Genomic DNA, 20,090 nt, shown 5'->3' with positions numbered 1-20,090 from the left:
AAATCTAGGGATCTCTACGCCTGGGGATCCAAACTTGGGCTCTGAAAACAAACAGGGAACTATAGTAGAAAAAAGGGCCCACCATAGTTGCCATGAAAAAATTAACCAACCTTGGCCAGGTGCGGTGGCTCACACCTGTAATCCCAGTACTTTGGGAGGCTGAGGGGAGCAGATCACTTGAGGTCAGGAGTTTGAGACCAGCCTGGCCAACATGGCGAAACCCCCTCTCTACTAACAATACAAAAATTAGCTGGGCGTGGTGGCAGGTGCCTGTCATCCCAGTTACTAAGGAGGCTGAGGCAGGAAAATCACTTGAACCCAGGAGGCGAAGGTTGCAGTGAGCCAAGTTCATGCCACTACACTCCAGCTTGGGCAACAGAGCGAGACTCCGTCTCCCCCCAAAAAAGAAAAGAAACTAACCAACCTTGAAACAAACTGCGTTCTCAAAAGTCTCTAAAACTCAACAACATATTGTTGTCCTGCTCTTCTACCAGTTCCTGCCTCACTACCTCTCCTTTCCTTCTAGGATGCTACTTCCTTCCTGTTCTCTTCTTCAGCCCTGCTCTGAACATTCTGTTCCTGTTTTCACTGCCCCAACTCCAGACTACCTCCTACAACCCCAGGAGAACACCCCCTCCCACTGCCTGGGGAGGCTCTCCCAAACTATAGCCTCTAGCCAGGCCAGCACATTGAGGTCATTGCTCTCCCTGCCAAATGACTGGCCTGAGTTCAGTGTCTCCATCTGTCTGAGCTTCATGGAAAACTTGACTGTTGCTCTAGGCTCTTCATTCTATGTCCTGCCTTAGCTATGTCCTGCTTTGCATCTGCCTTTTTGTTTCTTCTCCCCACACCCTTTTCTTTCCCTGACTCTCCTCAGACTAGAATCACATCTGTTTTCTAGCCTCAGCCCCCTCACTGTGGAGCAGATGGAAGAAGAACAAGTTCTGGGGCAGGAAGATCAGGAAGAGCTGGGCGTAGCACTCGGATTGTTCTGCGGACTGACCAGATTCCATGTATCTTAGAGATGTAGCATTTACAGCTCCCTCGGAGGTCCCAGAGGTGCTTACAAAGTGCGATTTGCTTATTTCTGTGTCCACTGCTCTTTCTTCCTCTCAACTAGACTCCTTCCTTCCTTCCTTCCATCATACCCCCCTTTTTTTCTTCTAGTCTGTAATTTATTATTACTATCTGCTCTCTATCTCCCTGTACTTTTCTCTAATTTATTTCATCAGGGAGATATATAATGTGGACTAAAGGAGCTAACAGATAGCCTGAAACTTACATATTTCTATGGCATACGAGGTCCACCATTCCTCTGACTTGAGTTTCTGTAATTCAAGTTTGCTCTTGAATTCAAAGCGGGAATGTTTTAGTGGTTGAACCACCAGAGTCTCTATGAATAAGAGCAAATACAAAGTCTTTAAAATTCCTGGATCAAGCCTGAGCAACATAGCAAAATCCTGTCTCTACAAAAAACTAAACATAAATTCACCTTGCATGGTGGCATGCACCTGTAGTCCCAGAGACTTAGGAGGCTGAGGCAGGAGGATCACTTGAGCCCGGGTCAAGCCTGCAGGGAACTGTGATCATGCCACTATACTCCAGCCTGGGTGACAGAGCAAGACCCTATCTTAAAAAAAAAAAAAAAAAAAAAAAGATTCCTGGATCAGAGAAAGTGTTATCTACACATGACATGATCTAAGGAAAAATATTGGTAGAAAATAAGGCAAGCATAAAAACCTTGCCTTTCAATTTTCTTTGGGTATTTGAGTGCATTTTATCCTAAGATCCCAGAAACCCAGATTCTTAGTTAAGCTCAAACAAAGCCAAAAGACAAAGTAAGGCTGGCACCCCTTTCACGGAGCTTCTCTGCATTTGAAAATGATTTGGAGAGTTCTGAAAATTTCCTCAACTTTTTATAACCCCAGAATAGCCAGCCTTCCTCTTGTGGACAGAACTCATATGGCATCTGTGCTTGCTTGGTTGTGAGAATACATAGGATATCCCCAGGGGAAAAAACCACGAAGAGTCTAAACGTGTAGGTCAAGAAAGAGGCAAAACAAAGTGAGAAAGTGGGATGCAGGAATGATTCAAATATGAAAGATAGGGAGGCTGAGAGAGGAGAATCGCTTGAACTCAGGAGGCAAAAGTTGCAGTGAGCCAAGATTGAATCATTGCACTCCAGCCTGGGTGACAGGAGCAAAACTCTGTCTGAAAAAAAAAAAAAAGAAGCCAGGGAGAGAGAGAAACAGCATCTATAATGTGCATTAAAACACACCGAGGAGGAGACGGAACTTTTCGGTAAGAAGGAACCCAAGGAAAAAAGGAGCGCTGGGACCAGAAAGTAGGCGGATGGAAGAAAGGCAATACATGAGCTGGTGCCAGCTCTTCCAGGGAGCAGCAAGAGCTCTCACCAGTGTGGTCATAACATTCGGAATGAGGGCGTGAGCAACTGCCAATTCCCATCTCCCTTCTCATTCCAGCCTCATTGTAACACTCATTCTACGCCTAGCCTGGCTTTCTTGCTCTCCCTCGTCTCATTGTTTCAGAGGAGGCCAAATCTGAAGTCCTTTCCAGGGAGTGGCTCTGTTCATCTTATTCTCCAGCCAAAGTAGGAACAGCGTAAGAGGAGAGAGACACATTCAGCAGCCAAAGGACTCGGTGGAAAGAGCAGAACACCATAGACAGTGAGTTGTTTGATTACCTAAAACCCTGAAGAGACAGAGGGAATGTGGGTATGTCTGTGTGTGTGTGAAAGGGCTGGAGAGGGGCAACGGGGAGCGTCACTGAACTTAGACTTGAGCAGACCTCCCAAATAACCATGGAATTCCAATGAAGGAGATGCCAAGATGAGCAGATGATATGAAAAAGACATGCAGATGAGAAAGGAAGATTCCACATCAGGGATGAAAGAGGCCAAGGGGTAGGGCCAAGTATGGACCATGCAAAATGTAAAATTTCCTCTGACTTGGTAGAAGAGAATAATACAAGCAAGAATAATGGTACGTGACCAAAGAATAGATTTGAGGGAGAAATGAATGTTGGGTGAAAGGTAAGAAAAGAGAGAGAGGGTTTGAGTCATAAGGGAAAATGGAGAAAGTTCTGGGAAGACAAAGAGACAGGGACCTCGGAGGCACCTTTCCCTGGCGCTGAAATGCTGATGTGCCTCTGAGCATCACATTCTCTGCTATGCCCGCCACCCCTATAGATATGTCGCTCTTGGGACCCAAGGTGCTGCTGTTTCTTGCTGCATTCATCATCCCCTCTGGTGAGTCCTTTATTCTTTGCTCCCTGAACCCTCAGCTCCTCAGCTATACATGTGCGTGGCAGGAGATGGGATGGAATGAGGTTGAAGAGGAATAGCAGTAGAGATGCTTGATATTGAGCTCTGGAATTCCTAGTAGAAGAAAAGAACAGATTTTGTGTTAAGGAAAAAAGGTCAGGAATGTGACTAGACTTCAGACTAGGGGAAAGCCTCCCGAGAATTATGAAACTAAAGTGCAACGAAGATACACAAAAATGCACATTAACCACCCAAAGAGGGTTGAATAAACAAACTGCAAAGCAAACAAGAAGCTGATATACAAATGCTTACACAAACACAGAGGGACTACCTAGAAAGAAACTGGACCTGGGCTGGGCATGGTGGGCTCACACCTGTACTCCTAGCACTCTGGGAGACTGAGTGGGGAGGATCACTGAGACCAACCTGGGCAACATAGTGAGACGAGTTAACCTCGTCTCCATTAAAAAAAAAAAAAAAAAAGAAAGAAACTGGACCAAATTTAAATCTTGAAGAAGAACAGTGAGAATACATACACTATTACCATCATACACGCGGGTATATTCACAGGCATGTGAAAAATATGTGCCACACTGACACAAGAAAAACGTGATCTTCCCAGATTTCCCAGAATCTGGCTAGAAGATTGGCCACAGAAAGTGAATTTTAGGCTGTAAAGATGTCCTACTCTATTTTTTTTTTCTCCCTCTTCCAATACAGATTGAGAAAAATCATTCTTCTGTCTTGTTCACTAGCATAGCTAGAGGGGAAGCCGTGGGGCTAGAAGAGCAGGAAACACTAGAAGGGCTGCCAGGTCTATCAGTGGAGCTGGACTTCATTCCTGGCCAGGAATGAGGGCAAGAGGGCAGCAGGGCTTTGTTCTCAGGAACTTTTTAAATTTTATTTTACCAAACAAATGCACAGCAGTGAAGGAACTTGTCTTTCTGAAATGTTTCTATTCCTACTGGTTTTGTTCATGGCACTAATGGTCTCAGTAATTTTATATTGAGCTATATAGGATAAGTCACAGAGGTAAAGTATAACCATTTCTCCATGATTTTCTGATTTGTCTCATAAAAGGGTTATGAGGTATAGAGTTGCAGTCACTCACATCTCTTTTCTCTTCCTTTGCTATAGACTGGATACCCCTGGGGGTCAATAGTCAACGAGGAGGTAGGTGAACCCTTGGATAGGGGCTCTGTTGGGGTTCTTATCAGGAAAATTTAGGTAAACAGAGTTAAAAAAAATCCTTCCTGCTTATCTACCGCTGCCAAAAAAAAAAAAAAAAAAATTCCTACAACAGAGACATGCGTTGCCAAAGTGTGAGAAATAGGATCAACTTCACCAGTTTCCACAATCCTATTATCCCATTCATAAAAGTTTCTTGTGTGTGTGTGTTTAAACTACTGAAACACCTTCCCAAGACCTCCTCTATGCCCATTTCTGTTTTCACTCTTCTCTACACATCTCCTATCTTACTCAGAAAATGCTCACTAGTCCTTACAAAAAGCATTCCTTAATCCATGTAACTGTGGAAAAATGAAAGACCGGGTAAGAAGTCATCTTATACCCATAATCCCACCACTTTGGGAGGCTGAGGCAGGAGGATCGCTTGAGCCCAGGAGTTTGAGACCAACCAGGGCAACATTGGGAGACCTCATCTCTAGGAAAAAGAAAAAAAAAAATTAGCCTGGCATGGTGGCGCATGCCTGTGGTTCTAGCTACTTAGGAGGCTGAGGCATGAGAATTGCTTGAACCCAGGAGGCTGAGGTTGCAGTGAGCCATGATCATGCCATTGCACTCCAGCCTGGGAAACAGAGTGGGACTGACTCAAAAAAAAAAAAAAAAAAAAAGAAGTCATGTCAGTACTAAGTGAAATTGTGGCATAACTGGGCAAAACCCAAAAGGTATTTTTTGGTTTTTCTGCTTTTCAGGTATTTTTTGCTCACACCATTCTCCATAGCAAAAATCGCAAAAGTTGTGACTCCTAAAGGACTACTTTCTTCAACTTCATGAAGAAAACTCCATTCTGCCTCAAGGCATTCAACATAATTATAATTTATCTCTTTATTTCTCCCATCCCAGGAGAGTTAGAGGAGAGAGTACTCTAGTATGTAACCTATTAAAGGGATCATGAAATCAATTTAGTGGGTCACAACTGGTATTAGTTTTTTAAATGAATTAAGATAGACCAAAACAAATATACCAGGATGCATTGCATGTGTTTTAGAAGAGTAAAGTATTATTTCATACACATTTAATAAAACTTCTCTTAGTTTTCCATATGTATACACCAGGGTACCGTATAATATATTTTTCTTGCAGTGGGTCCTGGTGCAGAAGACAGAAATACAAAAATTTTTTCTGTTATTGGTAAAAATATCTGAATCCCAGAGTTTCTGAATCTAGATCTGAATCTAGGAAAAAAGGGCAGGAATGTGACTAGACTTCAGACTAGGGGAAAGGCCTCTGGAGATTTCAGCACCAGCAAAACTGAAAATCAGAATCCATTTTTCTGGGCAGATTAGGAACCAGTCCTGTGTTATGACTTTAGATGCTTTTCTTGCAGACATATCATAAGGTACGATGAATTGTCTTGCCTGTAATACCAAGCACTTTGGGAGGCTGAGGTGGGAGGATCACTTGAGGCCATGAGTTTGAGATCAGCCTGGGCAACAGAGTGAGACCCTCCCTTTTTGTTTTTTTGAAACGAAGTTTCACTCTTGTTGCCCAGGCTGTAGTGCAATTGCGCAATCTCGGCTCACTGCAACCTCCACCTCCCACGTACAAGTGATTCTCCTGTCTCAGCCTCCCAAGTAGCTGGGATTACAGGCATGCGCCACCACGCCTAGCTAATTTTTTGCATTTAGTAGAGACAGGGTTTCACCATGTTAGTCAGGCTGGTCACGAACTCCTGACCTCAGGTGATCTGCCCTCCTCAGCCCCCCAAAGTGCTGGGATTACAGATTTGAGCCACTGCTTACAGCCTGAGACCCTGTCTCCTAAAAAAAAAAAAAAAAAAAAAAAAAAAAAAAAAAGCCAGGTGTGGTGGTTTGCCAGTTGTCCTAGCTACTCAGAAGGCTGAGGTGGAAGGATCACTTGAACCTGGCAGTTTGAGGCTGCAAATGAGCTATTATGGCACCACCGTACTGGCAACAGAGTGAGAGTTTCTCTCAAAAAAATAAACGGAAAAGAAAATATGTTAATTTTTTTTTTTTTCAGAGAGAACTTCATGAATACTAGATAAAGCATTTATATGGTGATAGCTCTTGAAACAGTTGGTTAAACTGAGGTATACGCAGAAAAACTGTACTCTGTCCTGAAATCCCAGAGACAGCTAGGATACATTCTCAAGCCCTCTGTTCTCCCATTGCTTTGCGGCTGTTTCTGTGAGTGGCTGGACTGGAATGTAGCTAGGCCTCTGGAGAAAGGGAACCAGGAAGGATTGGGCTACACCCAGGAGAGACTCCTCTTGCAGTCTCTGGAATGATTCAGGTTAGCGGTTTTTCAGATATTCTGTGGGACTGGAAGAGACTTGGATTCCTTTTATTAAAGATTGTTCTTCCAATCAATGACGTCCAGCTAAAAAAAAGAGTGTTCTGAAAGAAGAAATACTATAATGAGTGTGAAAGGTTAAGAGGCTTTTTTGTCAAGGCCGATGACTTTTTTTTTTTTTCTTTTTTTTGAAGGAGAGTCTCCCTCTGTTCCAAGCTGGAGTGCAGTGGCAAGATCTTAGCTCACTGCAACCTCCGCCTCCTGGGTTCAATTCATTCTCCTGCCTCAGCCTCCTTAGTAATTTGGACTACAGGCATGCACCACTCATGCCCGGTTAATTTTTGTATTTTTAGTAGAGATGGGGTTTCTCCATGTTGGCCAGGCTGGTCTCGAACTCCTGACCTCAAGTGATTCACATGCCTTGGTCTCCCAAAATGCTGGGATTACAGGCATAAGCCATGAAGCCTAGCCAAACCTGATGAATTTCTATCTGTAATTTAGAAAAAAAGATGAGGTGGGCAAGGGGAACTCCTATGAAATGCTTTATTTGTATTTCACCTTTTAAACAATCATCCATAACTCTGACATGCTTTATAAAAATATTTGTTCCCATCAGATTTACATCTGACGTTTATTTTTATTTTTATTTATTTATTTTTTTTGAGACGGAGTCTCGCTCTGTCGCCCAGGCTGGAGTGCAGTGGCCGGATCTCAGCTCACTGCAAGCTCCGCCTCCCGGGTTCACGCCATTCTCCTGCCTCAGCCTCCCGAGTAGCTGGGACTACAGGCGCCCGCCACCTCGCCCCGCTAGTTTTTTGTATTTTTTAGTGGAGACGGGGTTTCACCGTGTTAGCCCATGTTGGGATGGTTTCGATCTCCTGACCTCGTGATCCGCCCGTCTCAGCCTCCCAAAGTGCTGGGATTACAGGCTTGAGCCACCGCGCCCGGCCCATCTGACGTTTATTAATAGAATCCGAAGTTAAAAAAAAAAGTCAGGCCGGGCATGGTGGCTCATGCCTGTAATCTCAGCACTTTGGGAGGCCAAGGTGGTTGGATCACCTGCGGTCAGGAACTCAAGACCAGCCTGGCCAACATGTTGAAACCCCGTCTCTACTAAAAATACAAAAACTAGTTGGGAATGGTGGCGCATGCCTGTAGTCCCAGCTACTCAGGAGGCTGAGGCAGGAGAATCACTTGAATCTGGGAGGCGGAGGTTGCCCTGAGCCGAGATCATGCCACCACTGCCCTCCAGCCTGGGTGATAGGGCGAGAGACTGTGTCTCCAAAAAAAAAAAAAAAAGTCAAAGTAAACTATGTGAATTTGCTGACCCCTAGTGGGTAGAATGGATTATGAATATAAACTATTTACATTGAAGGGTAATTGCTGATGCAATGTTTGCTTAATATTTATTTATTTTTTAATTATTTTTTTGAGATGGGGTTTCTCTCTTATCGACCAGGCTGGAGTGCAATGGCACGATCTCGGCTCACTGCAACCTCTGCCTCCAGGGTTCAAGCGATTCTCCTGCCTCAGCCTCCAGAGTAGCTAGGATTACAGGCGTGCACCACCACGCCAGGCTAATTTTTGTATTTTTAGTAGATCACCATGTTGGCCAGGTTAGTTTTGAATTCCTGACCTCAGGTGATCTGCCTGCCTGGGCCTCCCAGTATGCTAGGATTACAGGTGTGAGCCGCTGCACCAGGCCTGTTTGCTAAATATTTAAATGTTGTTTGCTAAGAGAGTAAATTTCAGGTGCTCTTATTATACACATACAAAAAAGGAAACTAATGAGGATATGGATATGTTAATTTGCTTGACTGTAGTAACCATTTCACTTTATACATGTCTATCAAAATGTCACGGTGGATACTATAAACACATACAATAAAATTTATATGTAAATTTAAAAATAAAAGTAAATGTTAATGCTGCTTTGTTATTTTGCTTTATAAAGTAGAGAACACTGGTTTTAGGAAGTGCTATTATTTACAGTTTCAGAAACAGTTTTCTCAGTTTATCCTAATATAATAGATTCCACCTTAAGACCTGGACCATTTTTATTTCTTTTCCTCTGACTTTACTTTCCGATAATCAAATGCAAACCATTCTGTACTTATATTGACATTTTCCCTCCCCATTTTCACCTCACTTCTCAATGAGCATCAGAAAACCATCAACATGGCCGGGCGTGGTGGCTCATGCCTGTAATTCCAGCACTTTGGGATGCCAAGGCAGGTGGATCGCAAGGTCAGGAGTTTGAGACCAGCCTGGCCAACATGGTGAAACCCCGTCTCTACTAAAAATACAAAAATTAGCTGGGCGTGGTGGCAGGCGCCTGTAATCCCAGCTACTCAGGAGACTGAGGCAGAGAATTGCTTGAACCTGGGAGGCGGAGGTTGCAGTGAGCCGAGATCACGCGCCACTGCACTCCAGCCTGGGCGGCAGTGTGAGACTCTGTCTCAAAAAAAAAAAAAAAATATATATATATATATATATATATGTGTGTGTGTGTATATATATATATGTGTGTATATATATATATATGTATATATGTATATATTAGCCAGGCATGGTGGTGTGTGCCTGTAATCCCAGCTACTTGGGAAGTCGAGGTACGAAAATTGCTTGAACCTGGGAGGCGGAGGTTGCAGTGAGCCGAGACTGGCCACTGCACTTCAGCCTGGGTGACAGAGCGAGATTCTTAAAAAAAATAAAAAAATCAGTACTACCTTTTATAAACACTCATAAGCATATCAGCAAATTTATACCCGATTATATCAGAATCATGAATGTCAAAATCACAATGCCTTTGGTATAGCCGATTTCATTTTAAATAAGTATTGAAAAGAGGTCATCAATCGTTTGTCATTGTAAGCAATCAAGGAAAAACATTTGTGGGATACTCAACTCCGCTGGGCACTATGCTTCACAATTTAAGTTATTGGAAGTGGAAGGGTGGCAGGGAGACAATCTCAGAAATTGTTTTCTAATTTTCTTTTCAGACGATGTGACTCAAACGACTCCAGAAACATTCACAGAAGATCCTAGTAAGCTATGCCTTTTTTGTTTGTTTATGTGCTGTTTTATTAGGGATAGATAGATTGAAGGCCATGTCTATATATAGAAAAAGAAAGACTTCAAAAGGGTTGGTGGGTGCTCTGAGCTCATGCAGAGCTCTGTTGCCACCTTAGATGCCAGCATCTCTTTACACACGCCCAATCTTATTCTCTCTTCCATTTCTTTCTGTGATAGTCCCTCAACTGCCCGAGTCCACATACTTTCTCTTCAGCCTTTCTTTCCTCCTTTGAGATCATCATCCCTTTATCCTGCTTTCCTTAGCTACTTTTCCTGACTGCATTTTTTCATTCCTTGTTATGTGTCTTTGCAGATCTGGTGAATGATCCTGCTACAGATGAAACAGGTAAGTTTTACTGTAGTTAAAAAAAAGGCATAGTTCTTATTAATATTAATTTTATTAATATTATTAATAAGAATTATATATAATAATATAAAAATATATTATATATTTTATATAATATATAAAATATAAAATTAATTATTAATAATATTAATAAAATAATATTAATATTTATTCCAGCCTTGAATTCATTCTGTGCTTTTGTCTTTGCTTTTGTTTTTTGTTGTTTGTTTTTGAGAGGGAGTCTCACTCTGTTGCCCAGGTTGGAATGTAGTGGCACAATTTCGGCTCATGGCCACCACCACTTCCTGGGTTCAAGGGCTCAAGTGATTCTCCTGCCTTGGCCTCCTGAGTAGCTGGGATTCCAGGCACCTGCCACCACGCCTGACTAATTTTTGTATTTTTAGTAGAGAAGGGATTTCACCATGTTGGCCCAGCTGGTCTTGAACTCCTGGCCTCGGCCTCCCAAAGCGCTGGGATTACAGGCGGGAGCTGCCGCGTCCGGCCTGCTTTTATCTTTGGATACTGAGGTTGTGAGAGTGTTGTTCAGTGACAGTGCTGATTTTTTTTTTTTTTGAGACAGAGTCCAGCTCTGTAGCCCAGGCTGGAATGCAGCAGCACAACCTCAGCTCACAGCAAGCTCTATCTCCTGTGTTCAAGTGATTCTCCTGCCTCAGCCTCCTGAGTAGCTGGGATTACAGGCGCCCGCCATCACGCTGATTTTTGTATTTTTAGTAGAGAAGGGGTTTCGCTATATTCACCAGGCTCGTCTTGAACTCCTGACCTCAAGTGATCCACCTGCCTCAGCCTCCCAAAATTCTGAGATTACAGGTGTGAGCCACTGCAAGCCACCCAGGACTAATATTCTTTAAACAAACTATAATTATTTCCATTAATTCTATTCCCTTATACATAAAACACAAAGCCAGACATAGTCTTCCTCTTGCCACAGTATCTCCATTCTCCCTTTTCTTACTCTGCCTTGCGTTTGCAATTTGAAGCCCTCCTCATACCTACTGTTTTGTGCCTTTTCAGTTTTGGCTGATATTGCACCTTCCACAGATGACTTGGGTGAGTTCAGATCTGGGATCCCTGGGCCATCAGAGCCATTCTAGGTTTTCCCCAGAGCCCATTCTGGATGGTGTGCAATTGCTGAAGGATCCTAAATAGACAGGATGACAGTTTATGGAGCACATATTTCCAGTAGTTCAATTCAAATTAACGACATTGTTGAACACCCAGTGAACAGGAACTGTGCTAATCTTTCTCTCAAAATTTCAAGACTTGATGGGTAAAGGCAAGACAAAAGCATAAACACGTTTTGGAGGATAAAGGGTAGAAGAAGCAATGCTTCGAATGAATTTTTTTTTTTTGAGACGCAGTCTTGCACTTGTCGCCCAGGCTGCAGTGCAATGGCATGATCTCGGCTCACTGCAACCTCTGCCTCCTGGGTTCAAGTGATTCTCCTGCCTCACACCCTAGTAGCTGGAATTATAGGCACCCACCACCATGCCTGGCTAATTTTTTGTAGTTTTAGTAGAGATGGGGTTTCGCCATGTTGGCCAGCAGGTCTTGAATTTCTGACCTCAGGTGATCCTCCTGCCTCAGCCTCCCAAAGTGCTGGGATTACAGACGGCTAGATTATTTTTTAACAAGACACAGGAGTTCTTGACTAGGTTCAGTGCTGGGGGTGAGAAAAGGCTTTTTCTGGAGGGCACATTTGACTAAGCTGCTTCCTGAAAGACAAGTAGAAATGAACTAAGTTAATAGAAGAGGGAAGAGCTTTTAGATAAGGAAAACAATACAAATCAAAAGGTGTAGGGTGGACAGGAAAACCAACCAGAGAGACGTTCATTTAAGGGAAGATTATAATTAGATTTGTGCATTGGAAGGATCACACCCCACCTCCAAACCCCCTACTGTATTCCCAGGGCAGTGTGGAAAACTGATTTGACCGTGATCTATCGCCTGGAACTGGGAAAACCAGTGGGGCCACTGTTGCAGTGTTCCCAATAAAAGATGCTGGCCTGAATCAAGGTAGAGATAGTGAGAATTAAATGATGTGAGCTATAAGGAAGAGGGGATTGTTGAGATGACATCCAGTTTTCTTTTTCTTTTTTTCTCGCTCTGTCACCCAGGCTAGAGTGTGGTAGTGCGATCTCGGTTTATTGCAACCTCCACCTCCCGGGTTCAAGCGATTCTCCTGCCTCAGCCTCCCTAGTAGCTGGGATTACAGGCGCCCACAATCACGCCTGGCTAATTTTTTTGTATTTTTAGTGGAGACGGGGTTTCACCATGTTGGCCAGGCTGGTCTTGAACTCCTGACCTCAGATGGTCCACCCACCTTCGCCTCCCAAAGTGCTGGGATTGCAGGCATGAGCCACCACGCTCAGCCATGACATCCTGTTTTCTAGATGTGGCTGTTGGGTGGATAGTGATCTCAGTCACTGAAGAACAACTAGAATTAGTGAAGGGAAAGATAATTAAGTCAGTTTGAGATACATTGAATGTGAAAGATCTTTGAAATATTCAAGAACTCTTCCATAAAAAGGCAGTTGGATTTATAGGTCTGGAGCTTAGGGCAGAGATGAGATTGGAAATATAGGCTTGGAAATTATCAGCATATAGACCTGCATTGAAACCATGGGATAGATGAGATCTCATAACACAGGTCCTAGTATTCTATTTGCAACACTTCCAGTGACATTTTCCCTGGTAACTCCCCTGACTAGTCTATTCATCTAACCCCTTGACTTATTCTTTATTCTGTGAATAAGGCCCACATTAAATTTGCCCCTAGTTTAGGATGACCCTCATTATTCTTTTTTAATTTTTATTATATTATTGTTTTTTTGAGATGTAGTCTCCCTCTGCCACCTAGGCTGGAGTGCAATGGTACAAACTTGGCTCACTGCAGCCTCTGCCTCCCAGGTTCAAGCGATTCTCCTGCCTCAGCCTCCTGAGTAGCTGGGATTATAGGTGCACATCACCACACCCAACTAATTTTTGTATTTTTAGTAGAGAAGGGGTTTCACCATGTTGGCCAGGCTGGTCTCGAACTCCTGACCTCAAATGATCTATCTGCCTCAGCCTCCCAAAGTGCTGGGATTACAGGTATGAGCCATTGTGCCCAGCTGACCCTCATTATTCTTTGGCAACAACTTTTATCAAAATAATTTATGATGATGTGTCTAATCTACAGAAAATAAATTTTCCCTTTAAGGAAGAGCTTATACAGGATAATAATCTTTTCTCTACTTAGCTCTAGGAAGAAGCTCCTCTAAGCATATAACTCTTTGCCTTGTGTTCCTACTAAATTTGCTTCTTGTCAACAATACAGAGATATTCACAACACAATGAATTTCTCAACTCTTCAGGAAGGAAAGGAGAAAGGAAAAAAAACCCCATCCTACCTCCTAATCTCTTCAATTTCGTGGAGCAAATCAGCTCAATGAAAGTTTTCTTTTAGAAGTTGCTAAGAGTTATTAATTCATTTGCTCCCTATTTATGGGCACTCCAAGCAGGTCCTAAGTGAGGCAGCGTGGCAGTTACAGAGGTAGTAACTTCTAGAATTGGTAATAATGGAATAAAATTTCTGCCTTTCAGCCTCCCTTGGTGAAAAAAATACCACTGCAGGTATGATTGTTGCTTGTATGTCTTCTTTCTTCCTGTGGATTCTTTACCTCCTTGTTCTTTGGAGGTTACTTGGCACATCTTCTAGTTTACTTCCAATTATTTCTCAGAGTATTAGTGTTCTTCACTCCCTTACTCCTTTTTTTAAAAAAATGAGCGCCCGTCATAAAAGTCATGGGGAAAGAATGGAACGAATATTACATGGTCCCCAAATGGCTCTCTCCCTAAAGTACCTTGTACTTTACATGGTGGTTAGTGGATTAGGAAGTGACATCAATTTAACTTCGAGGACTCCATATTACCATAGATGTCATGGTTAAAATTGTGTTTCCTAATGTACTGATAATTCTGATATATAGCTAGGGTTGAAAACTACTGGAACAGAGAAATAGCAACCTGCCTAAGTAATCTTATTTTTTTCAGAATGGGATTATCAGCATTTCTATTTTATTTTATTTTATTTTACTTTATTTTGTTTTGTTTTGTTTTATTCTATTTCTTCTGAGATGGAGTCTTACTCTGTCACTCCAGGCTGGAGTGCAGTGGCATGATCTTGGTTCACTGCAACCTCCGCCTCCCAGGTTCAAGCGACTCTCCCACCTCAGCCTCCCAAGTAGCTGAGATTACAGGCGCCCGCCACGACTCCTGGCTAATTTTTGTATTTTTAGTAGAGACGGGGTTTTACCATGTTGGCCAGGCTGGTCTCGAACTCCTGACCTCAGGTGATCTGCCTGCCTCGTCTAGTCCCCCCAAAGTGCTGGAATTACAGGCATGAGCCACCACGCCCAGCCTATTTTATATTTTATAATGGATAATCCTAGAAAGACTTTTTTTCCTAGAAGTACTTTCAGAGAATATTTTATCTTTTTTTTTTTTTTTTTTTTTTTTTAACGGAGTCTTGCTCTGTCATCCAGGCTGGAGTGCAGTGGCACGATCTTGGCTCACTGCAAGCTCTGCCTCCTGGGTTCACGCCATTCTCCTGCCTCAGCCTCCCGAGTAGCTGGGACTACAGGCACCCGCCACCACGCCTGGCTAATTTTTTGTATTTTTAGTAGAGATGGGGTTTCACTGTGTTAGCCAGGATGGTCTCGATCTCCTGACCTCGTGATCCACCCGCCTTGACCTCCCAAAGTGCTGGGATTACAGGCGTGAGCCAACGCGCCTGGCCTATTTTATCCACTTCTAGTTCCAAGTAGGGAAGCACCAAAACTTCATTTAGTCAATTCCCTCTTGCTGTGTTTTTGGTGAGCAGGAAGGATGTAGCCCAATTTATAATGATTCTCTGCAGAGATTACTCTGTATTTTTTTCCTACTTTATCTATTCTTCCCAATTCCTTTAATACTTTGTTTATGCTACTTTTATTTGGACCTCTTTATTTTTTGTGTTGGGCTTCTTCAGAGTGCTGGGATGAGAAATTTACTTGCACAAGGCTCTACTCTGTGCATCGGCCGGTTAAACAATGCATTCATCAGTTATGCTTCACCAGGTAAGGGATCCCAGAATGCCCAAAAAGCATCTTCTATAGTAGTGTTTTTGTGTTGGTAACTAATGAGTACCCACTATGGAACTGCAACCTTTGATGGGGGTCCACGTTTTTAGCACAACCCTCCTAGCTATTTCTGAATGTACCAACTAGAACCTGAAGTCTGGGCTGAGGTATACAAAGAACAGGCAGAGTAATAGAACTTAGAAGGGAAATGAAGGTGAGGGCTGGAGGAAGGAGGGTCATGAGGGAAACACTGGCATACTCAATTTATTACCTGATAGAAGGAGGCTGAAGAAAATGGCCCAGCTCTAAGGTAGAAAATAGTGGGGAGGAATATTAAGCCTGACCCTAGGTAGACTGTGCAAAGTATCATGAAGAAGAATAATTAAAACAATGGCCTTTGCAACAACTTGGATGGAACTGGAGGCCATTATTCTAAGTGAAGTAACTAAACAATGAAAAACCAAATGTTGTATGTTCTCACTTATAAGTGGGAGCTAAGCTATGAGGAGGCAAAAGCATAAGAATGATATAATGGACTTTGGGGACTCAGGGGAAAGCGTGGGAGAGGAATGAGGGATAAAGGCTACATATTGGGCAGAGCGTACACTGCTTGGGTGATGGGTGCACCAAAATCTCAGAAATCACCACTAAAGAACTTATCCGTGTAACCAAAAACCACCTGTACACCAAAAACTATTGAAATAAAATTTAAAAAATAGAAGAGTAATTAATACCATTCCCTCCCCTATTTTCCAGGGGGGGGCAAAAGTCTGAAATACTTAAGGAAATCCAGTTGGGGAAGAGCAGATAGGGAAAATGGGGAATACGAGAGTCAAAGAGGCGTCCCAGACCCAGGTTAGTTCTCTTCTCAAGGCTTTCTTCCATCTCCTTCCTTGCCTATGACATTGGGATGTCTGCAGTTTACGACGTATGTACATCGTCAACAAGGAGATCTGCTCTCGTCTTGTCTGTAAGGAACACGAAGCTATGAAAGGTAAGATGATGTCTGGATGTTTAATGGAGAGAAGCAGTTATGAGAGGGATAAATAGGGACATGATATTACTATATCCAAAGTCTGGTATTGGGGGAGGGCTTTAGGCTACCCCCTTAGATTCCATCAGTTCCTGCTGGAAGTGATCTCAAATAAACAATCTATGTAAAGCAGTATGCTTGATATACAAACACAACCCTAAGAAAAGTACCCCTAGATCCCTTTTCTACTAGATTGTGACCCCACAGTGTCTCCTATTTGGAGAGCTTTCTGACACTCTGGCTATTTTAAAGATTATTCACTGGGGTTCTAGGGAAAATTTCAAGTCAGCCATTACAGATAATAGACTCTGCTAGTCTGCAGCCATGATCATAACTAAAAATAAAACATACACACACACATGCACTAATTTGGAGACAGTAAGGTTTGGATAGGACCTATAAATAAAAAAATAGATGGGACATTTAGAAATCAGCTACGTTATAAATAGTTCACCAATTCCTGGAACAATGTAAATTTCGTACTGTAACACTTCAGGTAGAAGGAGGTAGAAAGAAGTTATAGGACCAATTACAAGGGCCCAAAATGTGTGGTTATAGACCATACATGGTGGGAACAAAGATACTCTCACCTTCCCCATGGCCAGCCCCGAGTGATGGCTGTGGTTAGTGAAAACACCACAGACAAAGCCATTTCTGACTCAGCAGCGCGCTTTGTGCTGAGTTCCTGAGTAAGAGCTGTAGTTAACTTCGCAGAAGGAAACTTGCTCTGTGCCCCCATTGGCTCTGTGCAGGCCACCTGCAAGGGAAGCACCTTGAGATTGAGGATGAGTATTTGGGACTCTAGGCACTTTCAAGTATCTCAGGGGACTTGCTAAAGTTAGCTGTTTGCCCATAGTAAGCACATAAATGTATACTGAATGATTGGACCTCATTTTTCTATTTAATACATCCATGGTTAGAAGAATTGGCAGCTGGATATATAAAGGAAACTAACATTTACTGGTCACCTGTGCTAGGTACTTTGCATACATGATTTCATTTTAATACTCAGAAATATACTGTTGAGGTAGGTATTTTAATTCTCATTTTACAGAAAGGGATAGTGAGGTTTATAAAATTTAAGAAACTTTCTAGGAAGTGGCAAATAACTAGAGTAAGTGGCAGAGCTAGTTAAAACCCAGATCTTTTTCTCTCCAACCTTTTCGCTACACCACACTGCAAAGTCTTCTCTATCCGTTAAAATGAGAGTCTTTGTTATCTTCCTGCATTCTCTTCTCATGATGTTCTGCTTCTTTTCTAGATGAACTTTGCCGTCAGATGGCTGGTCTGCCCCCTAGGAGACTCCGTCGCTCCAATTACTTCCGACTTCCTCCCTGTGAAAATGTGGATTTGCAGAGACCTAATGGTCTGTGATCATCGAAAAAGAGGAAAGAAGAAAAAATATGTGGGTGAGAGGAAGGAGGATGTCCTTCTTCTCCAACCATTGACAGCTAACCCTTAGACAGTATTTCTTAAACCAATCCTTTTGCAATGTCCAGCTTTTCCCCCCACTGTCTAATTTTTCACCCAAACTGATAACATTTATCTCATTTTTTAGCACTTAAAATACAAAGTCTATATGATTGCATAATTTTGCTGCTTCTCAATATCATAGACACAGTGAATAGATGATGACTATATGGCTTATATACAAACATTCTATGTACAATTTCAAGGGAGACTAAACTTTAGGCTAGTAATCTTTACTATTGAATCTGTCTGATATAGATCTTAGGGTTGTTGAAGAAGCTATCCTTGTCTATTTGGGCTAACCATAGAACTTCATTTATTTTCCTCACAAGAGTTTCCTAGACCAACTCCCCATCATTCACATGTTCCTCTTTACTCTTTAACTATTTTGCTGGCTTGCCCGAAAATTTGCCTGCCAAGTCTTCCTTATAAGATACATCATGGTAACTTTTGTAGTCCTGTAAGATTCTGCAACACAGTCAAGAATTATACAATTCTACTAGCAATACATAAGGACCCAAAAAGTCTTCTGCTAGGCTCAGAGGCTGGGGCTAAAGCACGAGGACTATGCCAGGTATAGAACTTGGACTCATAATTCCCTATCCAATTTTTCATGCAGTTGTCCAGTCGGGAAGTAAGGTTGGAAAGTAAGTCTCATTTACTGATTCGTTTATGGGAAGACTGGGGTTAACCCACCACCACAAAGCAAATTAGAGAGCTTAATGTGAAACCATACCATTGGTTGGCATTTCCTTGAGTTGCTACTTCATTCATCCTCCCAACTTACCAGTGCACGGTAGAAGTATTGTGCACATAGCTTTTGGAATATCCTGACTGGGGCCTAAGAAGGGCATTCAGACTTGAATTTTAATAGGCAGACAGAAAGTTTGCCTAATAGTTAATATGAAAGAGTGAAAGAAACACAATATTCAGACAACCCACATTCTTATCCTGGCTCTAGCAGTAACCGTGTAGCCTTGGATAAGTCATTTTCCTTCATTAGGTCCTGGTTTAATTTCCTCATCTTTAAAATGAGAAGGTTAAATTTATCTTAGTTCTGCCGGGCACAGTGGCTCATGCCTGTAATCCCAGCATTTTGGGAAGCTGAGGCGGGTGGATCACTTGAGGTCAGGAATTTGAGACCAGCCTGGCCAATATGGTGAAACCCCATCTCTACTAAAAATACAGAAATGAGCTAAGCATGGTGGCACGTGCCTGTAATCCCAGCTACTCGGGAGGCTGAGGCAGGAGAATCAATTGAACCTGGGAGGTGGAGGTTGCAGTGAGCCAAGATGGCGCCATTGCACTCTAGCCTGGCTGACAAGAGTAAAAGTCCATCTTAAGAAATATATATGTATTATATATATTCTTAGTTCTAAGATTTCCTTTAATTCTATGATTCTCTGGTTTTAAATGCTTTATTCATATTTCTTGAAGCTTAGACAAAGTCTAATTTACAGCAACCATATCTGTTTTATCCTGGTGAGGATAGCAGTCCATAATGGAATAGAACAAAATCCCATTATAACAATTGACAAATTATATATCATGAATCCTTCTGTCTGAATAACTCAATAACTTTCTATAAAAGCCAATGGAATTCAAATAGGAGCTAGGAGAGAAGTTACATAAGACAGTGGAGGTTGTATTCCTTTTATATTGCTGAGAAAACTAGTTAAATGATCAGATTCTTGCTGTTAAGAAATATTTAGTTTAATGGGATCTGTACAACTGATTAAAAAGAAATGCTACGAAAAGCCCCAAAGCATATAATCTCTATTTCTTATAGTCTCTAGGATTAAATGTACTCATTTAGACAGACATATTAAATGCATGTTTTAGCCACTTCAGAGAAGCCTCATAGGCACAGAGTTTCCAAGATTCATTTAAGAATATCTTCGTGAACTTGACCCTCCTACTCCACATTGCAACATTTCCATCAGACAGCATTTCAATTCCAGTATTATGTATATTGCAAATTAAACATTTTAAAATATTTTTTTTCCAATTTGTTTCTCAAAATAAAATGTCTTTTTGTTCTGGTTCTTTTTCTCTTTTATGTTTACAGAAAAGGCCTGAATTTATGAACTTTTATTCCACTTTTAAAAATGTGTATCAGCCGGGCGTGGTGGCTCATGCCTGTAATCCCAGCACTTTGGGAGGCTGAGGTGGGTGGATCACCTGAGGTCAGGAGTTCGAGACCAGCCTGCCTAACATGGTGAAACCCCGTCTCTACTAAAAATACAAAAATTAGCCAGGCATGGTGGC

The 20,090-nt window shown here is 42.2% G+C and overlaps 1 protein-coding gene across 2 annotated transcripts; it reads left to right on the top strand.

Moving 5' to 3' along the window:
• The first annotated feature begins 2,467 nt into the window (after window positions 1-2,467).
• On the top strand, window positions 2,468-19,861 carry LOC105499878 (microfibril associated protein 5). Of its 2 annotated transcripts, XM_011772704.2 has the most exons (10): window positions 2,471-2,687; window positions 3,209-3,268; window positions 4,421-4,456; window positions 9,781-9,825; window positions 10,167-10,199; window positions 11,232-11,267; window positions 13,803-13,832; window positions 15,229-15,316; window positions 16,240-16,313; window positions 17,614-19,861. In XM_011772704.2, the coding sequence occupies exons 2-10, from the start codon at window positions 3,211-3,213 to the stop codon at window positions 17,724-17,726; spliced, it is 513 nt and encodes a 170-aa protein (XP_011771006.1). In that variant the 5' UTR covers window positions 2,471-2,687; window positions 3,209-3,210; the 3' UTR covers window positions 17,727-19,861. The 2 variants fall into 2 exon arrangements, with proteins under 2 accessions (XP_011771007.1, XP_011771006.1); XM_011772705.3 differs by lacking the exon at window positions 11,232-11,267 and having other exon boundaries at window positions 2,468-2,687.
• The last annotated feature ends 229 nt before the right edge of the window (window positions 19,862-20,090 follow it).

Source organism: Macaca nemestrina, chromosome 10 (assembly GCF_043159975.1).
Source record: "Macaca nemestrina isolate mMacNem1 chromosome 10, mMacNem.hap1, whole genome shotgun sequence".
NCBI classification, from domain to species: domain Eukaryota; kingdom Metazoa; phylum Chordata; class Mammalia; order Primates; family Cercopithecidae; genus Macaca; species Macaca nemestrina.
Note: the sequence above shows the minus strand (reverse complement) of the source record. Positions and strands in the feature narration are given on the sequence as shown.

Excerpts from the sequence above, each read along its gene's own strand:
- LOC105499878 (XM_011772704.2), top strand. The coding sequence starts at position 3,211 with ATGTCGCTCTTGGGACCCAAGGTGCTGCTGTTTCTTGCTGCATTCATC. Across the intron at positions 4,457-9,780 it reads GGTCAATAGTCAACGAGGAG|ACGATGTGACTCAAACGACT; the intron begins GTAGGTGAACCC and ends TTTTCTTTTCAG. Across the intron at positions 10,200-11,231 it reads TCCTGCTACAGATGAAACAG|TTTTGGCTGATATTGCACCT; the intron begins GTAAGTTTTACT and ends GTGCCTTTTCAG.